Here is a 24,748-nt window from a genome sequence, read left to right on the forward strand (position 1 = left end):
CGGTAATACCAGATGTTTTTGTTTCGAATTGAGAATTGACCGCTTTATTTGGTATGTTTAAGATACGTGTTTGGTTATCAGAAGCAAACTGGACTCCAAGCAAAAGGAACACGTCCTACGGGCGGAAAGATCACCCATGTTGTCTCGACTTCCATGATGGTTAGCCTGCTCCGGTCTCTGCTCAGGGATCGGCTTTATCAGGAGTCTTGTGAAGAAGAAATAGAAATCCAGGTACGATGGAGAAGAGTTCCTGACTGCTCTTCATGGCTCTGGCCCTTAGATTCGTTGGGCTTTTTTCATGTCACCTGGAGAAAAAGTTTACACTTTTATGCATTCGGAGAAAAGTCTTACATTTTTATGCATTCACTGACAGTTTGTTGTTGTTGTCTTATGCTGTCGGGTCATGTCCGACCCATAGCGACGCCATAGACACATCTCTACCACTACTGCCCATTTTCACCTGCAATCATTCTGGTAGTGTATCCATAGAGTTTTCTTAGGAAAGTTACAAGCCAAAATTTCCAAAATCTTGGAAAGTCTTCTTCTAGCCTTCCACTCTCAAACCATAATCTCTCTGAGCTGGTTTTCTGGCAAGTGATTGTTTATCCTCTGGGATTGAATGTTCTTTAATCATAACCCAATTACTGGATGCCGAGAGGGTACTGTGTTCAAGTGCTATCCAGGAGCTATTCTTAAATGCAGTGGAGTGCAGTGTTACTATTTTCTATTTGAACTCTGGAAGCAAACAGGGCCATTTTGGGTGTGCACTGATATCAGTTTGTAATCTTATTTTTCTTTCCAGTTCCATAGTGATCCACTGTCAGCTATAAATGCCTGCTTTGAAGGAGACACCGTCATTATTTGCCCGGGTCATTATGTGGTAAATGGCATATTCTCCATTACTGACTCTATCGAATTAGAAGGTAAATGTGGAAGATCATGTTACTAACTTGTATGCATGACAGACTTGAGTACCAAGACCAGTAATCAACAGTTTTCTAGGTGTCAGGTGTGAGTTGAGTGCCTATCCCTGTAATTTATGTTTTATCTGGCTCCTTGCTAGTTTGTAAATTTCTTGAAGCCCAGGATCATCGCTACTTATTCTTTTTATACTTTTACAAGTGCTTAGCACAGTGCTCTGCACACTCGTTTAGAGCTTACTCTGTGCCAAGCACTGTATTAAGCACCAGGGTAGATAGAAAATAATCAGGTCAGCCATAGTGTATACTGTTGGTTGATTAAACACTCAGATGTGAACTTGAAAAAGATTCTGCCTAGCAAAGTGTATACAAATTCTAGAACCAGTTCTTATGAGAATCTAGGCGTGTGCTTTACTTAGAGGTTGGGATTATTTTTGAACTTGCTACAGCATGGAGTGACTGGAAAAAGTGGGACTGAAAGTCAGGACACCAGGATTTCAGTTCCACTTTTGCCAGTGTTTTTTACAGGGTGATCTCTGGCAAGTCATTTAATCTCTCTGAGTATCAGTGACCCTATGCCTCATGAGAAGGAGTGTCGTGATGACAACTGAGATGACTGATATGAAAGTGCTTTGGTGAAAAAAAAAATATATGAATTTAAGATATCATGGCCCTTCATACTCTTGCACCGAGGATTCACACATGACTTTTGGCATTGCCTACCTAGCTTGGGCCATTGAAATATTTAATGTCCACTTGAAGTGGTACTAAACAAACCCTGATGATTGGCGTATTGTTTATGAAGCTTTCCGGCAAATCACACATTTTGCACTGTTTCCAAGTGAAGTACTCCTAAAAAAAATGCAACGTTGAAAGTGCCTATTAAAAGTAACTCTGCAGTATTCACAGACTTATCTTGGATTTGGAGGGACTTCTAAATTTAGGTTACTTTACAGCTCTTCATCTTCAGCATACTTCTATAATGTGTCAGATAAGATGCACCTGTTCAACTATTTACCCAAACAGCTTTAAGTTAGCAATAAAACTTGTAATGCAAGAAACTGTATATCATTTTAGGGCTTCTACAGCTGTTCACAAAATGCTTAAGCTGTGTTTTTATCTCTATCTTGTCAAAACTTCTTAATGGAAGGAAGGCTGGGAGTTTAATTTCCTGCTGTTCACCACTATGTAGTTTTACCCCCTTTTTTGTTTTATGTGTGTAATTTTTGCTCTCTTCCTCCTCTCTTCCGTTTGATTTATAAAGATGTGTGTGTATAAATAACATATATACAGGATAAATGATGGCAATAAAAACACTTTATTCTTGGGCGTATTGAAAATAACATTGATACCCTGGATTGTGTGGTGGCTGAGGAACTTCTTCCTGGGTTGGTGAAGAAATTAGGATGTAATTGCTAGAGTATCATAAATAACCCTACAGAATCCAAATAAAGGCTTTTAGATAATGGATGCAGGTAGATGAGAGTAGAAGAGGCGGATTTACGACTACTGGGCATTTCTGAGAATTGGTGATCAGATGATTTCTGCCTGGTGAATAATATGGGTAATTATTTACGTTAGAAGTGTTAGACTTAGTTGGTACCTACCTCTAACTTTAACTCGCACTGGTGCTTTCCTATCTTGATTTAAGATATGAGTTCAGGATAGAAGCCTGGTACGTTTGAATTCTTGAATGTCTCATGTGCATAAAATAATTTTTCCCCAAATAAGGCAATTTTCTTGAAATCCTATTGTATTAATAGAATGCAAACAAGGCCAAGGGGCAGACTTAAGAATGAAGTGCTTTTCTGGATTCTGAAAAACTTTTCCTCGCCTACACTTGGCTTCCAGCAATGCGTTTATTTACAGATTCACTACCCAATTCAGGAACAGAGTGAGGTTTTGTGCTCATAGCCTTGTCTTTCTGAACCTCCTGGTTGAAATAAAAGGCAGGCCAGTGCTCTAGCACACTTGAAGATTCTTTTAGTCTATTGTCTCAGAGACTGTATTTTATCAATTTTTCTAGAGGTTGCCAGGCATCGCTGAAAGAAAAAAAAGTCCTAGGGAAATTAGAACTGTTGCAAATGGAAAGGCACAATTCAGAATTGAAAGGAAGTGGTCTTATAGGAAGCATCTGGAGACCAGAGAATTGTAGGATCATGTAAGAACATAAGCCATGTCATTCCTTGATCAAACTTAATTATAGCCCATCTAACCCAGTATTCTCTTTCCAACGGTAACAGCAGGGTCAAGGAGGAAGAATGTGTTGGTTCCTATCACTCAACATAACCGTTTTTTCCCTCTTTAGGTTATGGACTCCCAGATGATATTGTAATAGAGAAACGGGGGAAAGGAGACAATTTTGTAGAATGTACAGGTGCCAGTATTAAAATCTCAAATGTGAAGTTTGTTCAGCATGAGTCGGTGGAAGGAATCTTGAGTAAGTTATCTAAGCCTTTTTGCTTACTGTTTGAGGTTGGAGGCGGCATTGCTGAAAAACTGAAGGTGAAGCTGGTGAAGTTTTGGGACTTGATTGTTCTTTTAGAAATCATTTTCAAGACTTTATGAAGACGCGGTGTGAAAAGTTACGGGAATTGCATGTATCACTGATTATTAGAAAGGGAATTGCTGCATAAGGGAAGGCAATTTTTTTCCTTAAGGAAAAATGACTGCACATCACTCTTGTATAACTGTTTTGTCACTTCAGAAGTGTTTTAAAAGGTATCGCTAAGTGAAATTGGAATAAGAAAGTAAAAGTGGTAAGCATAAGATGTCGCAGTTATGTGACGGATTTTTAGTTTAAAAATTTGCAGTCTGAAAAAAGATACTAATTTTTTCTCATAAGTGGAGTAAATGAAGCAAACCCTATAAGCCATGGATTTTTTTGGTATTTGGTATTCTGAGTGAGAGTTCAGGAACTTTGTAAAATACGGTTGAGAAATAATAGATCCATAATGAATTTTCCCTGCACATACGTTCACTGACCATCGTTTCCTTTATACATAAAAGGACTAGTTTTGTAAGCTTGGGTAATCTGTTGTCTTTCCTGTAATTTACTGAAAAATTTTTGTTTTTAGAAATTCTTTCCCCTAGAACTGACTTTTTTTTAGCTCTGCGCTCTATTATTTTCTGAATCATTGTGAAAGGCCTGAGATCTCTTTCTCCTTCCCCCATCTAAAACTCAGAAACAAAATACCCAATTATTAATTTTGCTGACCACCACATCATTCTTAGAAAAATGCTGCTTGTAGAAGAGTGGATTTTTAAAGAAGCGCTTCTTAAGACAATTAGTGAATACCAGACTAAAAATGAACACCTATAATTACTTTGACTTGTTGGGAATTTTTAAAATTAAAGGCAAAATTATATCCCTAGTATTTTGAGCAAGTGTTTCACCATACATTTATAACTCATTTTGGAATTTAGATCGAGTGATGTACTTTAATTAACAGCTAGCTAATTCAATACCGTTGTACCATGCTACATTTGAGAAGTCACTGTAACGTCTAATGTAGTTGACCTGAGATGAATATTTTCCATCACAGGTGTTCACCGTGGCAAAACTACTTTGGAAAACTGTGTGCTACAGTGTGAGACTACAGGAGTTACAGTTCGAACATCAGCAGAATTACTAATGAAGAACTCAGATTTATATGGTGCTAAGGTACAGCTTTATTCGGTCTGCATACCAAACCGAATCCACAGAGATTGAACCCATCGAGTCGATCAAATGGATCAGTGGATTGTCCCCTCAAACCACATTTCCTGAATCCTCCCCTTCCCTTCTATCCTGGTCCAGTCAGGCATTCATTGTATTCTGGCTAAATACACCGGTCTCCTTACCTTCAGACTTCCTTGTCCGCACTTCTTTGTGCTGCCTGGATCACCTCTGTAAAACATTGTTCTGTACCCGTTTCTCCATTCCATCAAAGCTTCAGTGGTTTCCTGTGGTTTTCCACATCAAGCAGAAAGTTCAGGCTTTAAGTCATTCCATCAGTTCCCTTTTCTTTTATTTATTCTCTTCTCCCTTAACACTCCATCTCACACTGAAAGAAAGAAGGTGAGTCAGTCAACCAGTGATATTTAGTGAGTATTTACTGTGTGTAGAGCACTGTACTAAGCACTTGGGACAGGACAATGCAGTAGAGTTGGCAGACATGTTCCCTGCTCTCTAGGAGCTTACAGTCTAGTCGGGGAGACAGGCATTTAAAAAAATTACAGATATGAGAAGCGGTGGAGTATAAGGATATGTACATAAATGCTGTGGGGCTGGGGATGGGGTGAATATCCAAATGGTTAGAAAGTACAGGCACAAGGGCATAAGCAACACAAAAGGGAAGGCGTATAGTACGGGTGAAAGAGGTTGGTCAGGGAAAGCATCTCAGAAGAGATATAATTTTAGTAGAGCTTTGAAGATGGGGAGAGTGGTGGTCTGGTTATAAATCAGGAGGAAGTCCTAGGCCCGGGGGTGGATGTGAACAAGGAGCTGGTTTTGAGAGAGATGAGATTGAGCAAAGCCAGTAGGATGATGTTCGTGGAGCAAAGTGTGCCGGTTGAGCGGTAGTAGGGGATTAGCAAGATTTGGGGATGCCAGGGGTGAGAACTGGTACTTTAAAGCTGAAACAAGTAGCTTCTGACTGATGTGGAGATAGATTGGCAACCAGTGGCGATTTTTGAGAAAGTGGGGTGACATGCGCAGAATAACTTTTTAGCAAAATGATCCAGGCAGCAGAGCAACGTATGGACTGGAGTAAGGAGAGACTAGAGTCAGGAAGGCCAGCGAGGTGCTGTTACAGTAGTCAAGCTGGGATATGCTAAGGTCTTGGTCAATTGCGGTGGCGGGGAGGATTCTGGAGACGTTGTGAAGGTAGAACCGACAGGACTTGGTGACAGACTGAATGTGCCAGTTGAATGAGAGAGATGAGTCGACGATAATGCCAAGATTATGGACTTGTGAGACAGGTCGGGTGGGGATCGTCTATAGTGATGGGAAAGTCTTCGTGGGCGGGGAGAGAACATTTGGATGGGAAGACAGGAGTTCTCTTTAGAATATGTTAAATTTTGAGATGTTGGTGGGATATCCCAGCAGTTATCCTGAAGGCAGAAGGAAATGTGAGACTGCAGAGAAGGGCTGGAGATGTAGATTTGGTTTAGAGATGGTAGTAGAAGTCATGGGAGCAAATGAGTTCTCCAAGGGAGTGGGTGAAGTTGGAGAATAGAAGAGGGCCCAGAACTGAGCCTTGAGAGACTCCCGTAGTAAAGGTGAACGGAGGAGGGACCTGCTAGACTCCTGCCTCGGATCCCTTTGTCATGGCCTTCTCCCTCCTGGAGGTCCCCCTTCTTCAAATCTGCCAGACCACCGCTCTCCCCATCTTTGAAGTCCTTCTGCTCTGCCGCCAGCTCATTGGTCTAGGGTATGAGTCTAGCTTAGGGTGTGAGAGGTCCTGGGTTCAAATCCTCCAGCACTTTGTACGGTGCTTAGTACTGAGCGCTGGGGGAGATACGAGATAATCAGGTTGTCCCACGTGGGGCTCATAGTCTTAATTCTCATTTTACAAATGAGGCACAGAGAAGTGACGTGCCCAAGGTCACACACAGACAAGTGGTGGAACGGGATTAGAACCAAGTTCTCTGACTCCCAAGCCCATGTTCTTGCCACTAGGCCATGCTGCTTTTCTTTCCCCAGGTCCATATCCTCTCTATTATCACCTAAGAACTTATGCATTCACAACAATCCATAGCCCATTTATAACTATTTATTTGCATATTCTATTAAAGCACTTCTTTCTCTCTGGAAATTATTTTATGTCTTTTCCCACTGTTAGATGCTAAATTACTGGAAGTCAGAGATTATATCTGACATCTATGGTATTCTCTCAAGCCCTGTGTTACGATGCTTTGCACCCAGTAGGTGCTTAATAAATAGTACTGATTGATTAATCCCAAAGTGCGAAAGCATAATAAGAAATCTTCAAACAACTGTAACTTTAAGGAGAATCACCTAAATATCTTAAAGCTGGTAGCTTCCACTGATAAACATGGCTTTTGAAAGCCAAATATTTGAATTGAGCTCTTTTTTTAGTACAAAACTTCTATAAATAATAATAGTAACTATGGTATCTTGCACTTACTACATCTCAAGCACTATATTAAATGCTGGAGTAGAGACAATATAAGCAGATGTGACATAATCCCTTTCCCATATGGGTCTCACAGTCTTAAGAGAGAGGGAAAGCAGATGTCCCATTTTTACAGATGAGGAAATTGGTGAACAGAGAAGCTGAATGACTTGCCAAACATCACACAGAACGGCAGGGGCAGAACCAGTATTAGAACCCAGGGGTCCTGGCTCCCGGTTCCGTGTTCTTTCCACTAGACCCTGCAGTTTCTGTGGGGCACAAGATATTTTTGCTGAACCATGCTCAACAATCCTAATCCAAATGTTTCTTGGAGCTCTGTTAAAATATGTAGTGGTACATTTTGGGGTCCAAAACTATTTAATTTCCAATTTTTAGTTTTTCCTGAACATCGTGAATGAGTTTCAAGCCCTTTGTTCTCTCTCACTGAGACAGTGGTGGAATGAACAGTTGCTTTTTGTATTTGAAAGAAAATAAGGGTCTCTTCAGTCACTATTTGATTTGCCCTGAATGAGAGAAATTGAAATAACAGCATCAAATATTAAAGTGGTTAGCCTCGGTTCTGTACACAGAGGGGAGGTGAAACTTTATCTTAACCAACTGGAAGCAGAAAATTTTGAAATCTTGATCATTAAGTTACCTAATAAGCCTGTTTGGTAAAGTACTTTATATACATTTACAAAGTGCCAGAGAAAAGCTAAATAGAAGAATAAACCCGGGCTTTGTTCTAATTTGTTACATTTCTGTGGAAACATTTTCGACTGTAACTTACAGGGTGCTGGGGTAGAAATATACCCAGGGAGCGTGTGTACCCTGAGTGACAATGGAATACATCACTGCAAGGAAGGAATCCTAATTAAGGTACGTGCCAGTCGACATGTGATCTGTCATAGGATTAGACTGATTGCATCTACCAACTAGCTAGGATTGATTGAATTCCTTTGTTTTACATTCTATTGCTTTTTGGTTTTAGTAAGCATTTAGCAGACAAAAATCTTTAATCCTGTCATTGGTTGATGATAGACATTTTCACAGTTTGGCAAGTTAGTCTTGCTTGCCAGAACCTTTCAGATAAAGTGGGAAAATGCTACTTGTCAGGCTTTGAAGAGTATTTAGGATGCAAGATATTTCAATTCTTCTGAAGTGATGAGGGTTTTTGAAGAGTTTAGCAAGAACCTTCTTGTTCTCTACAAAGTTGCTAACAGGATGGGAAAACATTACTTGTCAATCTCCTCAGCGTACAAATCGAGTTTTTATGCCTTTAGCTTTATCTTTAGTAGAGTATGGGAAATAATGAAGAGAAAATATTAAAGCAGAGAGTGTTGGATGTTAACGTTCCTTAAAACATTTGTTCTCAATCTCACAGGACTTCTTAAATGAACATTATGATGTGCCCAAAATAACCATGGTGAATAATGTCATCCATAACAATGAAGGCTACGGCGTGGTCTTGGTGAAACCTACAATTTTCTCTGACTTGCAGGAGAGTGCTCAAAATGGATCCGAAGGTATTAATTCCATGTATTAATTCCATGCTCGGTGACTTTTTTTTTTTTTTTTTTACAATGACACATACACAGCTTTCTGAAGCTGTGGAAGGTGGTTTCAATTTTATACTTCAGTTCTTCTCCGTGTACCTACCTGGCTCTAGGGAAGGAGTGGAGTAAAGGTAGAGTAGTAGCAGTGGAAATTTGGCTCCTTCCAGCATGGAACCATTTTTACAGGCTTGTCTGAAAGAAAATTGCCCCGACACGGTGAATTTTATGCTGGTGAAGATGAAACTGGAGAAGAAACAGCGTGGCCTAGCGGATAGAGCACGGGCCAGGTAGTCAGAAGGACTGATTTCTAATCCCCGCTCCGCCACTTGATTGCTGTGTGACCTAGGGCGAGTTACTTCATTTCTCTGGGCCTCAGTTGCTTCATCTGTGACGTGGATATTAAGACTGTGAGCCCCATGTGGGATATGGACTGTGTCCAACCTGATGAGTGTGTATCTACCCCAGTGCTTAGTATTCATTCATTTATTCAATAGTATTTATTGAGCGCTTACTATGTGCAGAGCACTGTACTAAGCGGTTGGAATGGACAAATCGGCAATAGAGACAGTCCCTGCCGTTTGACGGGCTTAGAGTGGCTGGCACACTGTAAGGGCTTAACAAATACAACTATGAGAAGCAACATGGTGTAGTGGATAGGTTACGGGCCTGGGTGTCAGAAGGTCATGGGGTTCTAATCCTGGCTCATCCACTTGTCTGCTGTGTGACCTTGGGCAAGTCACTTCACATCTCTGGGCCTGTTACCTTATCTGTAAAATGGGGATTGAGACTGTGAGCCCTACGTGGGACAGGGACTGTGTCCAACCCGATTTACTTGTATGCAACCTAGCGCTTAGTACAGTGTGCCTCGTACATAGTAAGCACTTAAATGCCATAATTATTATAATTCTTAAATATCATTTTTTTTTAAAAAAGAAGGGAGCTTAGTAAGTTGGGTGGGGGGGGAAATAAGCGTCACAGGTGTTTAGATTTCTCCAGGCCACTAGTTGCATAGTGAACTTGAGCGCGCAATTGACGTGTCAGTACTCCTTGTTCTCTAAGTAAACCTCTCTGCTCCTATAGTGGTGGGTAGAGATTAGGTTTTGAAGAGGACGTAGGTATTAGTACAGTGCTAAGTGCTTAATACGGTGCTCTGCACACAGTAAGCAATCAATAATTATGACTGAATGAATGAATAAAGCTGATTGAATGAATGAAGGGACCAAGGAGAAGGACCTAATGGGCCAAAGCAATAGAGAAGCTTTGTCGAAGTCATGGATGAGAGAGGGAAAAACTAGTAATTGGTTAAAAACAAGACTAACAATTGGACATTAGGGGAGGAATCTTAAATACGAAATGTAGAAAGCACTTGCTTTTCTCACAAACAGCCGGAAAAAGAGAAAAAGTATAGCTGAGAAAGTGTACTGACTGTACTTGCCGCCTTTTTAATTAATGAATTCATTCATTCAATAGTATTTATTGAGTGCTTACTATGTGCAGAGCACTGTACTAAGCGCTTGGAATGTACAAATCAGTAACACATAGAGACAGTCTCTGCCCTTTGACAGGCTTACAGTCTAAATGTGAAGCGTTCTCCATCAGCTCATCTCTTAGTCCTCTAGATTGTAAACTCCTTATGGTTAGGGAACATGTCTACCAACTCTGTTATATCGCAGTCTCCCAAGCGCTTAGTAATAATGTTGGTATTTGTAAAGTGCTTACTATGTGCAGACCACTGTTCTAAGCACTGGGGTAGATAGAGGGTAAACAGGTTGTCCCACGTGAGGCTCACAGTTAATCCCCATTTTACAGATGAGGTAACTGAGGCATAGAGAAGTTGTGACTTGCCCATAGTCACACAGCTGCCAAGTGGCAGAGTCAGGATTCGAACCCATGCCCTCTGATTCCCAAGCCCGGGCTCTTTCCACTGAGCCACGCTGCTAGCTCTGCACACAGTAAGCGCTCAATAAATATACGATTGATTGGTGATTTTTTTTTCTTGTATAGAAAATAAAGCAGCGGCAGTTCTGACAAGTGGCCAGACAGAGGATGTTGTCAGGGGAGCACATGAAGAGCTAAGTCTCTACGTCTTTGGTGAAACAGAGCCCTCAACGAGGCCGGACCCCACTGAGCAAGAGGAGGGCAACTCTGAGATCGTCAACGAACTGGTCGCCGCCTCCAACAAAAAGGGCCAGCTGAAGAAGAAGAGGTTGAGCGAACTGGGGATCACGGAGGCAGACGATAACTTAATGTCCCAGGAGATGTTCGTTTCTATTGTGGGGAATCAGTTCAAGTGGAACGGGAAAGGCAGCTTCGGCACGTTCCTTTTCTGACTGCTCCAGCTTTGAACATTGCTACGGTAGCCCCAATTTGCACACGTGACTATATTAATCATTGCTCTGCTTCATGCTTTGCATTTTGACCTTTTTTCCTTGCTCGAATTGAAATTCAATTCAGGAATATTTATAGGCATTGCACACGAACATTTTCCTTTTGTAGCAGAGGCGGTTGAACTAAAATACATTTTTAACAGCAACAAAAAAATGGGGTGTTTGCCTACCTGAAAGGGCCTTGCTTTCCTAGTCATGTACTTCATTTTAATTCTCTGTTACATTTCTAATGGGTGATACTTTAAAGTCTGGGCACTGAAAGTAGGGGAGAGATTATGAGGGACATTGCGCCGAAAAGAGTCCCAGCCGGACATTGGCTAACATGTTCCTGCGTGGGACCTCTTTACTCCAGTTACAGTGAATCAGATTCCCAGACTTAGAACTTGACTTGTCTTTAGAAGAAGAAAAAGCATATTAAAAAGTCACTTTTATAATTAAGAAACTACCAACTATTTAAGGTATTATTGAGAACTTGAAGTGGGGAGGGAGTGGACATTTTTATGCTTGTTTTTGTTGAAAACATAACACAAGTCTGCATCAAAACATAAGGTGGCATGAAGAACTTCCCCCCTAGGGCTGAATGTAACTGATGAATAATATATTGCTTTTCTTTCACCGTGTTGGTATTTTGACGGAATTGCACCTCCATTTTTTCTCCAAGAAAAGAATGAATTTACATACTTGTACGATCTACATTCTCATGATAGTCTTATGGTAAAACCAAACTTTTAAGAATAATGCAAATTAAAAAAAATGCATGTATTATGTATTGATTAAAACTGCAGGAAAAAATGTTGAACTTGAATTCTGTGAGGCCTTTAAAACTATTTACAAGAACTATGAAGGTGAAAACCCATCGATTTAAAAACTGTCAACTCTACTCATTAGGGGTTAAGAAAATGTCCTGCGTTTTTTCATTTCTTGTGCCCTTTCACTTAGTGACCTCTTAGTAGTCTTAGTTCTCTTTTTTAATGCTCTGATTCTTTTTTTCTAGTGCCAAAATGTTTATGCATGATCATGTGGATGTTAAAACATGATTTTTATGTTTGTTTCACTGCCAAGTGACTTCTGAAAACAAATTACTTTGATTAGGGTATACTGATGAATTGTGTAGCCTTAACAAAATAATTTTGAAGTCAGCTATCAGCACTTTGGATTTTCAGTAATCGGTTTCTCAAAGCAACATCGTAAGTCAAAATGTTTCAAGTTGGAACCAGTTTTTCACAATACTGTAATAAATAGAGGATTGATTCCTGAACCGAAGTTGAACAATTATTTGTGACAAAATTGTGCAAAATTTTGTACCCAGTTATGGATGAGCAATGTAAATCTCTTAGAGTATTCATATTGTCAGAGGTTCCATGCTAGAATAGTTGACTTTTACTGCACATAAAGGACAGTGGATGTGTTGACTCTCCCTGGTGATTCAGTCTGGTGATCAGGTACAGCTCCTTCGCCATCTCCCCCTTACTCTTTAAACTTTCTTACTCTTTCTCCTCCCCGAACCACATCAGCCTCCTTGGTGACCTACCTGCCTCTCCTCTCTCCCCTCTGCAGTCCATACTTGGATGACTTTTCCAAAAAAATCATTCTGCGAGTGTCTCCCTACTACTTCTCAAAAACCCTAGAATGGTTGTCCATCCAACTCCGCCTTCAAAAAAAAACCTCCACATCATCTGATTCGAGGCACTTAAACAGCTCTCTCCTAGTTATTTATATTCGCTCCTCTCCCACTACAAGCCAGCCTATAAACTTTGCTCCTCTAACCTATCCTACTCACTGCCCTCCTCTCTCACAACACCTGCCATCAACTCCTTACTCACATCCTACCTCCTGTCTGGATCCACAGATCACTACTTTCCCCATCTTCAAAGCTCTACTGACATATCTCCTCCATGGAGCCTTCCATGAGTAGGCTGTCATCCCACCACCTTATTTTCCCTCCCTAATGCACTTAATTCCACCCTCTCAGCATTTAGAAACCCAATCCCACTTCCACAGCACTTAGGTAAATATACGTACATACACGGCTGGATACCTTCCAACAGTTATTGCTGATGATTACCTCATCTACAACCCTTAAACTTCCCTGAACTCACCACGACCCCTCAAATCCCAATCCAGTCCTTCCCTCCCAAAACACCTCCTCCTCCCCTTCCTCCATCAAACCACTCCCCCTGTACCAGCCCCCGTCAGCTCACTCTCATCTTCCCTACTCCTCATGCTGTCCCCTCCCTCTTCACATCCCTCCTCACGGTCTCGGCCAAGTGCGGTCTGCGGAACCTCTGCTCCATCATGGAGAACCTTCCCTTCATCCTTGACCTGTTCCTGACCCAGTCACTGCTCCTCCTTGCCATTACTGAAATCTGGCTGTCCCCAGATGAAACAGCCTCCCCTACTGCTCTCTCTAAAGGGGACTCATCACCCACTCGGCTAGACTCACTGAGAAAGGAGGAGGTATCGGCTTCCTTCTCGTGCCCCAGTGCTGCTTTCGCACTATTCCCTCTCCCCCATCCCTTTCTTTCCCTTCCTTCGAACAACCACCTCCACCACCCGCTCCAAGTTCTAGTGGTCTAACATCTGTCAGGCCCCAACTCCGGGTTTTTGAACCATTTTGATCCCTTTCTCTTCCTTCTTTCTTTCTCCATCCTTACACTGATCCCTGGGGACTTAAATATCCACAGAGATGTTCCCGCTGACCCTTTTTCTACCTGCTTTCTGTCACTCCTCAACTCCCCCTGACCTCCTGCTCCACCTCACCTCACCTCACCCACTCACTAATCTGGACACACACTCGATCTCATCATCTCTAGCTCTGGCACAATCTCTACCCTCACCAATTCTGAAATCTCTCTATCTGACCACAACCTCTTCACCTGCCTACTCTCTCTCACAAATCTCCATCCGACAAATCTGTGCTGTTCCCCAAAGAGACCTCCTATCTTTTGACCTATCCAATTTTCTCCTATCATCCTGCCCCATTTAGCCTCCATTCCCAAACTACATTCCCTTGATGACCAAACTAATGCTCTCAACACTACCTACCCTCTTTACTGAACTCAAATCACTCTCCCATGCCTTCATCATTCATTCGTTCATTCAATAGTATTTATTGAGCGCTTACTATGTGCAGAGCACTGTACTAAGTGCTTGGGATGAACAAGTCGGCAACAGATAGAGACAGTCCCTGCCGTTTGACGGGCTTACAGTCTAATCGGGGGAGACGGACAGACGAGAACAATGGCAATAAACTGCGTCAAGGGGAAGAACATCTCGTAAAAACGATGGCAACTAAATAGAATCAAGGCGATGTACAATTCATTAACAAAATAAATAGGGTAACGAAAATATATACAGTCGAGCGGACGAGTACAGTGCTGTGGGGATGGGAAGGGAGAGGTGGAGGAGCAGAGGGAAAAGGGGAAAATGAGGCTTTAGCTGCGGAGAGGTAAAGGGGGGATGGCAGAGGGAGTAGAGGGGGAAGAGGAGCTCAGTCTGGGAAGGCCTCTTGGAGGAGGTGATTTTTAAGTAAGGTTTTGAAGAGGGAAAGAGAATCAGTTTGGCGGAGGTGAGGAGGGAGGGCGTTCCAGGACCGCGGGAGGACGTGACCCAGGGGTCGACGGCGGGATAGGCGAGACCGAGGGACGGCGAGGAGGTGGGCGGCGGAGGAGCGGAGCGTGCGGGGTGGGCGGTAGAAAGAGAGAAGGGAGGAGAGGTAGGAGGGGGCAAGGTGACGGAGAGCCTCGAAACCTAGAGTGAGGAGTTTTTGTTTGGAGCGGAGGTCGATAGGCAACCACTGGAGTTGTTTAAGAAGGGGAGTGACATGCCCAGATCGTTTCTGCGGGAAGATGAGCCGGGCAGCGGAGTGAAGAATAGACCGGAGCGGGGCTAGAGAGGAGGAAGGGAGGTCAGAGAGAAGGCTGACACAGTAGTCTAGCCGGGATATAACGAGAGCCCGTAATAGTAAGGTAGCCGTTTGGGTGGAGAGGAAAGGACGGATCTTGGCGATATTGTAGAGGTGAAACCGGCAGGTCTCGGTAACGGATAGGATGTGTGGGGTGAACGAGAGGGACGAGTCAAGGATGACACCGAGATTGCGGGCCTGCGGGACGGGAAGGATGGTCGTGCCATCCACGGTGATGGAGAAGTCTGGGAGCGGACCGGGCTTGGGAGGGAAGATGAGGAGCTCAGTCTTGCTCATGTTGAGTTTTAGGTGGCGGGCCGACATCCAGCTTCATCGATCTCATACCACTAACACAGCCCTGGATAACTTCCACAGTCTGCTTCCTTCCCTCTTGTGCACGAGGCTCAGAGTGCCACTGGCAGAAAACTAGATATCGGGCCGACTTTCCCAGCTTGTCTTCCCACAACTGCCACTTTCTCCACTTCCTAAGCACTTACGTGCATTTAACTTCCTGTAAAACTTATGTACCTATGTACATACCCCCATTTCCTTCCTCCTATTTATTATTAATAATAATAATTGTGGTACTTAAGTGCTTATTATGTGCCAAGCTCTGTAGTAAGTGCTGGTATGATCCAGTGCACTCAGATCATACACAGTTCCTTCCCTCATGGGGCTCACAGTCTAAGGGGGAGAACAGGTACTTAATCCTGAATTTACAGATGAGGAAACTGAGGCCCAGAGAAGTTAAGTGACTTTTCCCAAGGTCATACTGCAGTAGCAATGGTAGTGAGTGTTCACTCTGCAGAGCACTGTAACAAGTACTTGAAAGAGGACTGGAGAGTAAGTTAGACATGATTCTTCTCCCCCAACTCCCCAGAGGAGCTTAAAATCTATCGGGGAGACAAATGTTAAAGTAAATTTTGGGTAAGAGAAGAAGATATGTATGGAAGTGTGGGGTTGGGGACATGGGGTCAGAACCTACGTGAGAAACAGTGTTGCCTAGAGCACAGGCCTGGGAGTCAAAAGGACCTAAGTTCTGATCCTAGCTCCTCCATTTGTCCGCTGTGTGACCTTGGACAAGTCACTTAACTTCTCTGGGCCTCAATTACCTCATCTGTAAAATGGGGACTGAGATTGTGAACCCCATGTGAGACAGGGACTGTATCCAAGGACTGTATCCAACCCAATTTGCTTATACCCATCCCAACACTTAGTACAGTACCTGGCACATAGTAAGGGCTTAACAAATGCCACAATTATTTTTTGGAAGCAGCGTGGCTTAGTGGATGGAGCACAAGCCTGGGAGTCAGAAGGACCTGGGTTCTAATTCCGGCTCCTCCACATGTCTGCTGGGCAAGTAGCTTGTCCTTGGGTAAGTCGCTTAACCTCTCTGTGCCTAATTAATCACATCTGTAAAATGGGGATAAGAACGTGAGCCCCATGTGGGACAAGGACTGTGTCCAACATGATTAACTTGTATCTACCCCAGAGTTTAGAATAGTGGTTGGCACATAGTAAGCACTTAACAGGTACCATTATTATTGCTCTTATTAGTATTACTATATGCTTGGTGATACAGACTCAAGTGCTTGGGTGAGTTATTTCACCAATGTAAATGAAGGCAAGGATCATACTTGCTAACTATATTCTCTCCCAAGCCCTTAATTCAATTCAATTCAATTGTATGTGAAAATGTAGGTTTCTTTATTACTTTCTGCACTTTCCACTGCCAAGGGCAATTAGGGTATGGTTTTCCAATCCCTCCTATATTCTTTTCCTTAGGACAGAAAGATGAGTGTACTTTCCATTTTTAGTAGAATTAGTTTCCTCAAATTTCGCTGCAGCTCAAAACCCAAGACCTTTGGGTACAGCTAAATATCATAGATAGTTGACTGACAGTGCTTTAGACATTGAAACATCTAATCATCGAAAGGTAAATAATAATATGGGGAGTTGATTAATCCAATCATCTAGCTTTAATATGCTTATTGGGGGATTTATTAAGTGAATTTCAGTTTTTGATGCAGTATAGTCAGTGGCACAAGCTTATCAATAGTTGATCATCTGTTCTTGGATTGTGGTTTTACCAAGCATAGATTCTCCCTCCTACTTAGACTGTGAGCCCCATGTGGGACCTGATTATCTTGTATATACTCTGGTGCTTAGGTGCTTGGCACATAGTAAACTCTTAGTTTACTCACCATAGTAAACCACAATTATAGTTCCTCTCTGCACTAAAGATCTGAATATTTCAGCCTCTTGAGCCTCGTAAAACTGTGTGCAAAGTTTTCACATAGAGTGAACCTTGTATAGATAATGATGATGTTTGTAGTGAGTAACTTTGATATAAAACATGGAAAGATATTCCCAGGGCATATTTACAGTCATACTGTCTCATCCTTTATGTAATTGTAGCTTCATATAGAATTTCCTCAGGTTCTATACTTGGTCTGTCTCGGTGACTTTTTTGTATGAGGTGTGTCTTTTTCCTTCTCTTGTCAGTAATACTTTTGATACTGTACATTTGCATTTTACAAGAGCTGTTTGATCCAAGCACATCATTTTTTTTAAATAACTGATGGAGAATTTTGAAGGAAATATATGCAATAATTTAAGTGCAGAGGAGGTATGTAAAATGTATTCTTAACTTTCTTCCTACAGTACACCTGTGATTCATTAACTGTGATCCTGGTAACATTCATCTTTCAAAAGATTATTTTCACTAAATTCTAACCTCAGATGATGAGAGTGTCACTGTGAATTAGAATACTAATCACCCAGTTGCAGATTAATTGTCCATACACCTGTCATTAATACTACCCTGAACAGAGATCATCTGAGCATCAGGTGTGTGTGTAACCTAAGCTATCAATTTCCTGTAATTGTAGGCAGAAGTCCTAAAATCATTCTCATTCCTTTCTGACTTCCTGAAGGCTGTGTCGGGTAGCAGGGATCCCTTTTTTTTTTCCTCTCCCCACTATACTTCATTTCCTTTGATTCACTAAGTTGGCTGGAGAACTCGCCCCAGGCATTTTCTAGAAGAAATCGTATGTCTCAACAGGTACTAAGCCTGGATTTCATGTGGAGCCCGTAAGCAACTTGTTAGGTGAAAGTCTCTTTTCAAAGAGGGGAAATGTGGATTTGACCAATTGGCAAATGCAAAATTTCCTGTAACTAACAATTTCTAAATCCTAACAGTGATGAGGAATGACAGTTTTATATTTTATTCTGTTCAACTGGGGGCAAAATTACAAATCTTTTTATCATTTGAATTCTTTGGCCTTTTTTTCCACTGTGTAGAACACATATTTATTTTCATGCCAAGGGTCTGATTTACTGTAGGAAATTGTAGTAGTATAATTAGAATTTTTGTTTTATTTTGAGGAGGCAGAAAGCATTGCAGGAAGAGTATTTCTTTTGTGAAATATTTTGCACTAAAAAGTTGACTTTTTAAGTCATAATGTCCTACTGGTTAATTTTATCCCTCGCTATTTTCGTAGAAAGATTTCTAGGCACTAACCTGTTCTATTTGGTTGCTGGCTTTATTTTGAATCTTACTGGCTCACTGGGAATTAATCAAAACTGTTTTGCCTTTTCTGTTCACCTCTTGGAGCATCAAATCAGCTGCTTGGATGACAAGTAGTTCTGAAGCAACTGAATGCATTTCAGAGTCTTAGCTCTACAGAATACCTCCAGGTCTATATTGCAGTGGATGCATCCTCACCAAATCCATCACTAAGAAAAGCTCGCTTGGTAGTAATGATGATGATTCTGGTATTTGTTAAACGCTTACTGTGTGCCAAACACTGTTCTAAGCACTAGGGTAGATATAAGATAATCAGTTTGTCCCATGTGGGGCTCACAGTCTTAATTCTGGCTCTGCCACTTGTCTGCTGTGTGACCTTGGGCAAGTCACTTAACTTCTCTGTGCCTCAGTTACTGTAAACTGTGGATTAAGACCGCGATAGCCTTTAGACAAAATCCCCAAACATCATTCATTCATTCACTCGTATTCATTGAGCGCTTAGTGCGTGCACAGCACTGTACCAAGTGCTTGGAAAGTACAATTCAGCAACAGATAAGAGACAATCCCTACCCAACAATGGGCTCACAGTCCAGAAGCGGGGAGATAGACAACAAAACAAAGCAAGTAAACAGGCATCAATAGTGTCAGTATAAATAAAAAGAATTATAGATATATGCACATCATTTATAAAATAAATAGAATTATTGAAAATATATACACAAATGCTGTAGGTGGGGAGGGGGTAGAGCAGAGGGAGGGAGTTGGGGTGACGGGGAGGGGAGGAGGAGCAGAGGAAAAGGGGGGCTTAGTCTGGGAAGGCCTCCTGGAGGAGGTGAGCTCTCAGTAGGGGAGGCCACTCCAGGGAAGCTGCCAGAGAGACCAAAAGTGTGTTCCATCCCAGCTTCTATGATATGGCTTGTCTTGGAGTCCAGAAAAGGCCTTCAATTCCCTCCACTGCATGAGCAAGTCCAGCATTACCTCCTCCCCGCCCTGCCATGGCATAGTGGATAGAGCACGGGCTTGGGAGTCAGAAGGTCATGGTTTCCGATCCCAACCCCACCACCTTTCTGCTGTGTGACCTTGGGCAAGTCACTTCACTTCTCTGGGCCTCAGTTACCTCATCTGTAAAATGGGGATTGAGACTGTGAGCCTCACGTGGGACAAGGACTGCACTGAACCCAATTTGCTTGTAATCACCGCAGCACTTAGTAAGCCCTTAACAAATACCACTATTATTATTATTAATAACTAGCCGCTGAGAGCCCTGAGAAACAGGTCTGCACCCCAGAAAACAGCCTCTGCACCAGGGCCCCTGAAGCTGCCTTTCTGTCTGCTTTGTCTTGTTACTTTTGAGTCCCGGTTCTTGTTCAAGTGACTCTCTCTGTGCTCCTCTCACTTTTATTAAAACTCCTTTCTGGAGAGGATTACTTCTCTCCCAATTTAGATCTTGTAATAAAAAGGAACCATCTCAGTCGGGGCCCGAGATAACAGTGTGATTTAGAGCTGTGATGGGACCACCCTGGTTTATTAAAAATGAGGAAAAACACCGCAGATGAACACATCTGAATGAGCAGTCTATTTTTGAGAGGCCGCCTCAGCCTGATTTTCAACTCAGACTTTAAAAAAAAAGTAAAAAAAAAAGTTAGTTCTGGTAGGATAGTAATTTTGGGGGCTTAGATTTTTTTTTTAATAAGCGGCGGCAGCTAAGACAGAAGATAAATTAACCGCAGTCCTGAGCCTGGAGTGATTCAGGTCCGAGGGGAACGGAGAAATGAAATACAGTGGAAATTAATATCTGAATAAGCAAGCTTCTGGGCCGCGCTCACCTTGATGATGTTACTTCTCCGGGTTCCGCTCGGCTGCTGATTAGAGATGCTCTATGGAGTGAATTCAAATGCCCATTTAGCCTTTCAACTCAATCTGCCACCATTTGGCAGGAATAATATTTCCAGGGGAGAGAGCTGTTGGTGAGCATGTTATGCAGCTGTGTATTGTTAACTCCATTCATTAAGCCCTTACCATGTGCTAAGCGCTAGGGCTCCCTGACCTGCAGGGAGCTCACGATTTAAAGGTCGGGGGAAGAGGGAGGACACAGTGAGAAGGAAAAAAAAAACCAGTAAGTTTAGCAAAAACAACAGCTTAACAACAAGAAGACTGGAAGTATATTACCTCTGGAAGGAGTAGTCCTGAAACCTTTCCTCCTCCACAGGGTGGGGGCGGGGGATGTTGGGTGTGTTTTGTCTGCGTTTGGTTGGGGAGAGGGGAAGGGGAAGAAGCAGCAGCAGCAGCATGATCTAGTGGATAGAGCACACGGGTCCAGGAGTCAGAAAGACCTGGGCTCTAAACTCATCTCCTCCACCTATCTGCTAGGTGACCTTGGGCTAGTCACTTCACTTGGCTGTGCCTCAGTCACCTCATCTGTAAAATGGGGATTAAGACTGTGAGTCACATGTGGGATATGGACTGTGTCCTACCTGATTAGCCTGTGTCTATTCCAGCACTTAATACAGTGCCTGGTGCGTAGTAAGTCCTTAACAAATACCCTGGGGGGAAAAAAAGGAGGAAGGGAGAAAGATACCCTGTTGGAGAACCATTGAGTTCCGTCATCTAAGGCGTTTCTCTTGGTACGATATCTTTTATTGCAAATTTCCCTGGCTATAATAATAATGTTGGTATTTGTTAAGCGCTTACTATGTGCAGAGCACTGTTCTAAGCGCTTGGGAAGATACAGGGTAATCAAGTTGTCCCACGTGAGGCTCACAGTTAATCCCCATTTTTACAGATGAGGTAACCGAGGCACAGAGAAGTTAAGTGACTTGCCCACAGTCACACAGCTGCCAAGTGGCGGAGCTGGAATTTGAACCCATGACCTCTGACTCCCAAGCCCGGGCTCTGTCCACTGAGCTAAAGCTCTCCCTTGTTTTCCTCTTCTCATTCATCCATCCCATTCAGAATCAATCGGTGGCATTTATTGAGCACTTACTGTGGGCAGAGCACTGTACTAAGCACTTGGGAGAATACCATACATCAGTGCTGGTAGACAGATTCCCTGCCCACAAGTAATTTACAGTCTAGAGGGGGAGACAGACATTAATGTAGACGAATTACAGATGTGTAGGTAGAAGCGTTAGAAAGGTTGCGGCATACGGCAGAGGACAGGATGTTCTGGAGTCGCTGTGAATTGGAAACGACTCGACGGCACTTAATGATAAGAATAATACAAATGCTGTGGGGCTGAAGGTAGGGTGGATGTCAAGTGCTTAACAGGGACACATCCAAGAGCATAGGGAAATGGTGCAGAAGGGAGAGGGAGCAGGGGAAAAGAGGGCTTAGTGTAATCAGCCACAACCTGAGAGAGTTGGTAGGTTACTCCTCGGTGGGACTGGGCAGGCCTTGTTAATGTCTAAATTGTGTCTCCACCAGGTTTTAAGTGAGTTGTAGGGATCCAGGATTCTCCAGGATTATTTCTGTTGTCCCCAGAGACCCGAGTGTGCGTTGGGGTATGGCGCAGGCACTGACATTCTTCAGCTCTGGACTGCTCTCCATAGGCAAGAGGGATCTTGGATCTTTGGGAAGCAGCATGGCATAGTGGGTAGAGCATGGACCTGGGAGTCAGAAGGTTGTGGGTTCTAATTCCAGCTCTGCCACTTGCCTGCTGGGTGACCTTGGGCAAGACACGTAACCTCTCTGGGCCTCAGTTACCTCATCTGGAAAATGGGGTTTGAGGCTGTGAGCCCCATATGGGGCGGGGAATACGTCCAACCTGGTCTGCTTGTATCCACCCTAGTGTTTAGTACAGTGCCTGACAAAAAGTTAAGCACTTAACAAATACCATTATTATTATTACTGTCCCAAGTGCTCAGGACAGTGCTCTGCACATAGTAAGCACTCAGTGCCATTGATTTATTGATGTCCCTGGAGTGGGATTTCATTTCCGGTGAGCCCCACGTGAGACAGGGACCATGTCCAATCTGCTTATCTTTTATCTCTCCCAGCGCTTAGAACTGTGTTTCGCATAAAGTAAGGGTTTAACAAATAGCACAGTTAGTATTGTTAAAATATAGTCCTGGCTGGACCTTTCTAAGTCACTTCTCCGTGTCAGCAGAGGATGCTGTTTGAGCTCCTAATTCCCCTTCCCTTTCAGAACCAGCTGGAGTGTGGTGCAAAGTGAGATGCAACACAACTTCCTGTCATGTTCCCTGGCAGTGAATCAGTAAATCATATTTATTGAGCACTTGCTGTGTGCAGAGCACTGTACTAAGTGCTTGGAAGTACAATACAGCAAGAAAGAGAGACAATCCCTGCCCACAGTGGGCTTTCAGTCTCGGGGGGCAGTGACAGACATCAAAACAAGTAAACTGGCGTCAATATAAATAAATAGAATTACAGATATATACATGTATACATAAGTGCTGTGGGACAGGGAGAGGGGAGGGAAAAGCAAAGGGAGCGAGCCAAGGTGACACAGAAGGGAGGGGGAGCTGAGGAAGAGGGGCCTTAGTCTGGGAAAAATAATAATAAAGCCATGTGTTAAATGCTTACTATGTGCAGGCACTGTATTAAGTGCTGTGATGGGTACAGACAAATCGGGTTGGACACAGTCCCTGTCCCACGTGGGGCTCACGGTCTTGATCCCGATTTTACAGATGAGAACTGAGGACCAGAGAAGTGAAGTGACTTGCCCAAAGTCTGACAGCAAACAAGTGGCAGAACTGGGATTAGAACCCAGGTCCTTCTGACTCCCAGGCCTGTGCTCTATCCACTAGACTATGTTGCAGACTTACTGACTGCTTACTGCAGAGTACTGTACTAAGCACTTGGGAGGGAACAATGTAACAGACACATTCCCTGTCCACAAAGAGCTTACAGTCTAGAAGGGGAGACAGACATTAATATAAGCAAATAAATTACAGGTACGGACATAAGTGCCGTGGGGCCAGGAGGAAGTTGAGCTGCCAAATCTCACTCATCTTTGGGGGCAGAGGAGAGCAGAGTAGGCCTGAAGCGAGTTGAACGGCTCAAGCTTTTGTTGCTGGACGTGACCAAGGAAGGTTTTCAACTGGGTGCTATATTCCCGGAGAAAACGTCAACTTCCAAATAGCTCAGGCTTTCACGGACAAAAGGGTTTGCAGTGTTGGCTCCATCCTGGTTATACCGCTGCAAATAGCCCCGATTTGGCTCCCGCCTGCTCCTAGCTCCAGCGAGGAATTCCGATCGCTCCCTTTGGTGGCCGTGAGTGGTTTCAGAGTCGGGGCAGGAGCACTGCTTCGCTTGCTTACCCCAGAACTGGGGCAATGTGCCTGCCCGGTGGGTGGCTAAGCTTTCTCTGGGGGGAAATTGGGGGTAAGGCAGAGGGGGAGGAGAGCCAGGAGCAGCACCTCTCCGTGGTTAGGAGTGACCTTGCTGCGGTCTTGGCCTCAGCCTTGACTCAGCCCTGGGACTAACCACCTCACTCCTCCCTTCCTCCAGCCCCCTGCCTTCTCCCCTTTCTTTTCTCCCAAACAGCGTGGCTCAGTGGAAAGAGCACAGGCTTGGGAGTCAGAGGTCATGGGTTTGAATCCCGGCTCTGCCGCTTGTCAGCTGTGTGACTGTGGGCAAGTCACTTAACTTCTCTGAGCCTCAGTTACCTCATCTGTAAAATGGGGATTAAGATTGTGAGCCTCACGTGGGACAACCTGATGACGCTGTATCTACCCCGGCGCTTAGAACAGTGCTCTGCACATAGTAAGCGCTAAACAAATACCAACGTTAATTAATTAGATTGGAAGTTCATTATGGGCAGGAAACATTTCCTCTGATTCTGTTGGACTGTACTCTCCCAAGCCCTTAGTACAGCTCGTTGTGGGCAGAGAATGTCTGTTTATTGTTATACTGTACTCTCCCAAACACTTAATACAGTTCTCTGCACACAGTAAGCATTCAATAAATTCAATTGAATGAATGGATAAAGTTCCCCGCACATAGTAAGTGCTCAATAAATATCACTGATTGATTTAAGTTTTAAAGTCCCTGAATCATAGTTGCTGGGATAGGGGGCCTGCTATAAGTTATGGTCAATCAATCAATCAATCAGTGATAGTTTTGGAATGCTTATAGTGTGCAGAGCACTGTACTAAGCGCTTGGGAAAGTGCAGTGCAATAGAGCTGGTAAACACGATCTGTGCTCCTCCCCTTCTACTTAGACTGTGAGCTCCATGTGGGACAGGGTCTGTGACTGACATATGTACTCCAGAACTTAGATCTGTTCTTGATATAGAGTAGTCACTTAACAAATGCCTTAATAATAATAACAATAAAGATAATGCAGTTATTAGTCAAGACGGGGGAGACAGA

General features: G+C 43.2%; 1 protein-coding gene and 1 long non-coding RNA gene across 2 annotated transcripts in view; one reads left to right on the forward strand and one right to left on the reverse strand.

Moving 5' to 3' along the window:
• The window catches only part of SHCBP1 (SHC binding and spindle associated 1), a 36,644-nt gene extending 24,389 nt beyond the window's left edge, over positions 1-12,255 (forward strand). Inside the window, exons 7-13 of the mRNA XM_029074423.2 lie at positions 63-231; positions 803-923; positions 3,229-3,360; positions 4,466-4,584; positions 7,832-7,918; positions 8,424-8,565; positions 10,600-12,255. Coding sequence (XP_028930256.1) covers positions 63-231; positions 803-923; positions 3,229-3,360; positions 4,466-4,584; positions 7,832-7,918; positions 8,424-8,565; positions 10,600-10,925 — 1,096 coding nt within the window. The 3' untranslated portion in view covers positions 10,926-12,255. The remainder of the gene's footprint in view (positions 1-62; positions 232-802; positions 924-3,228; positions 3,361-4,465; positions 4,585-7,831; positions 7,919-8,423; positions 8,566-10,599) is intronic.
• LOC114814963 lies at positions 16-20,334 on the reverse strand. Its single transcript, XR_003762753.2, has 3 exons — positions 20,242-20,334; positions 4,764-4,966; positions 16-305 (listed from the first exon to the last, which is right to left on the reverse strand). It is a non-coding gene; the product is annotated as an uncharacterized LOC114814963 (long non-coding RNA).
• Positions 20,335-24,748: the final 4,414 nt, after the last annotated feature.

This window comes from Ornithorhynchus anatinus, chromosome 11 (assembly GCF_004115215.2).
Source record: "Ornithorhynchus anatinus isolate Pmale09 chromosome 11, mOrnAna1.pri.v4, whole genome shotgun sequence".
Classification (NCBI taxonomy): domain Eukaryota; kingdom Metazoa; phylum Chordata; class Mammalia; order Monotremata; family Ornithorhynchidae; genus Ornithorhynchus; species Ornithorhynchus anatinus.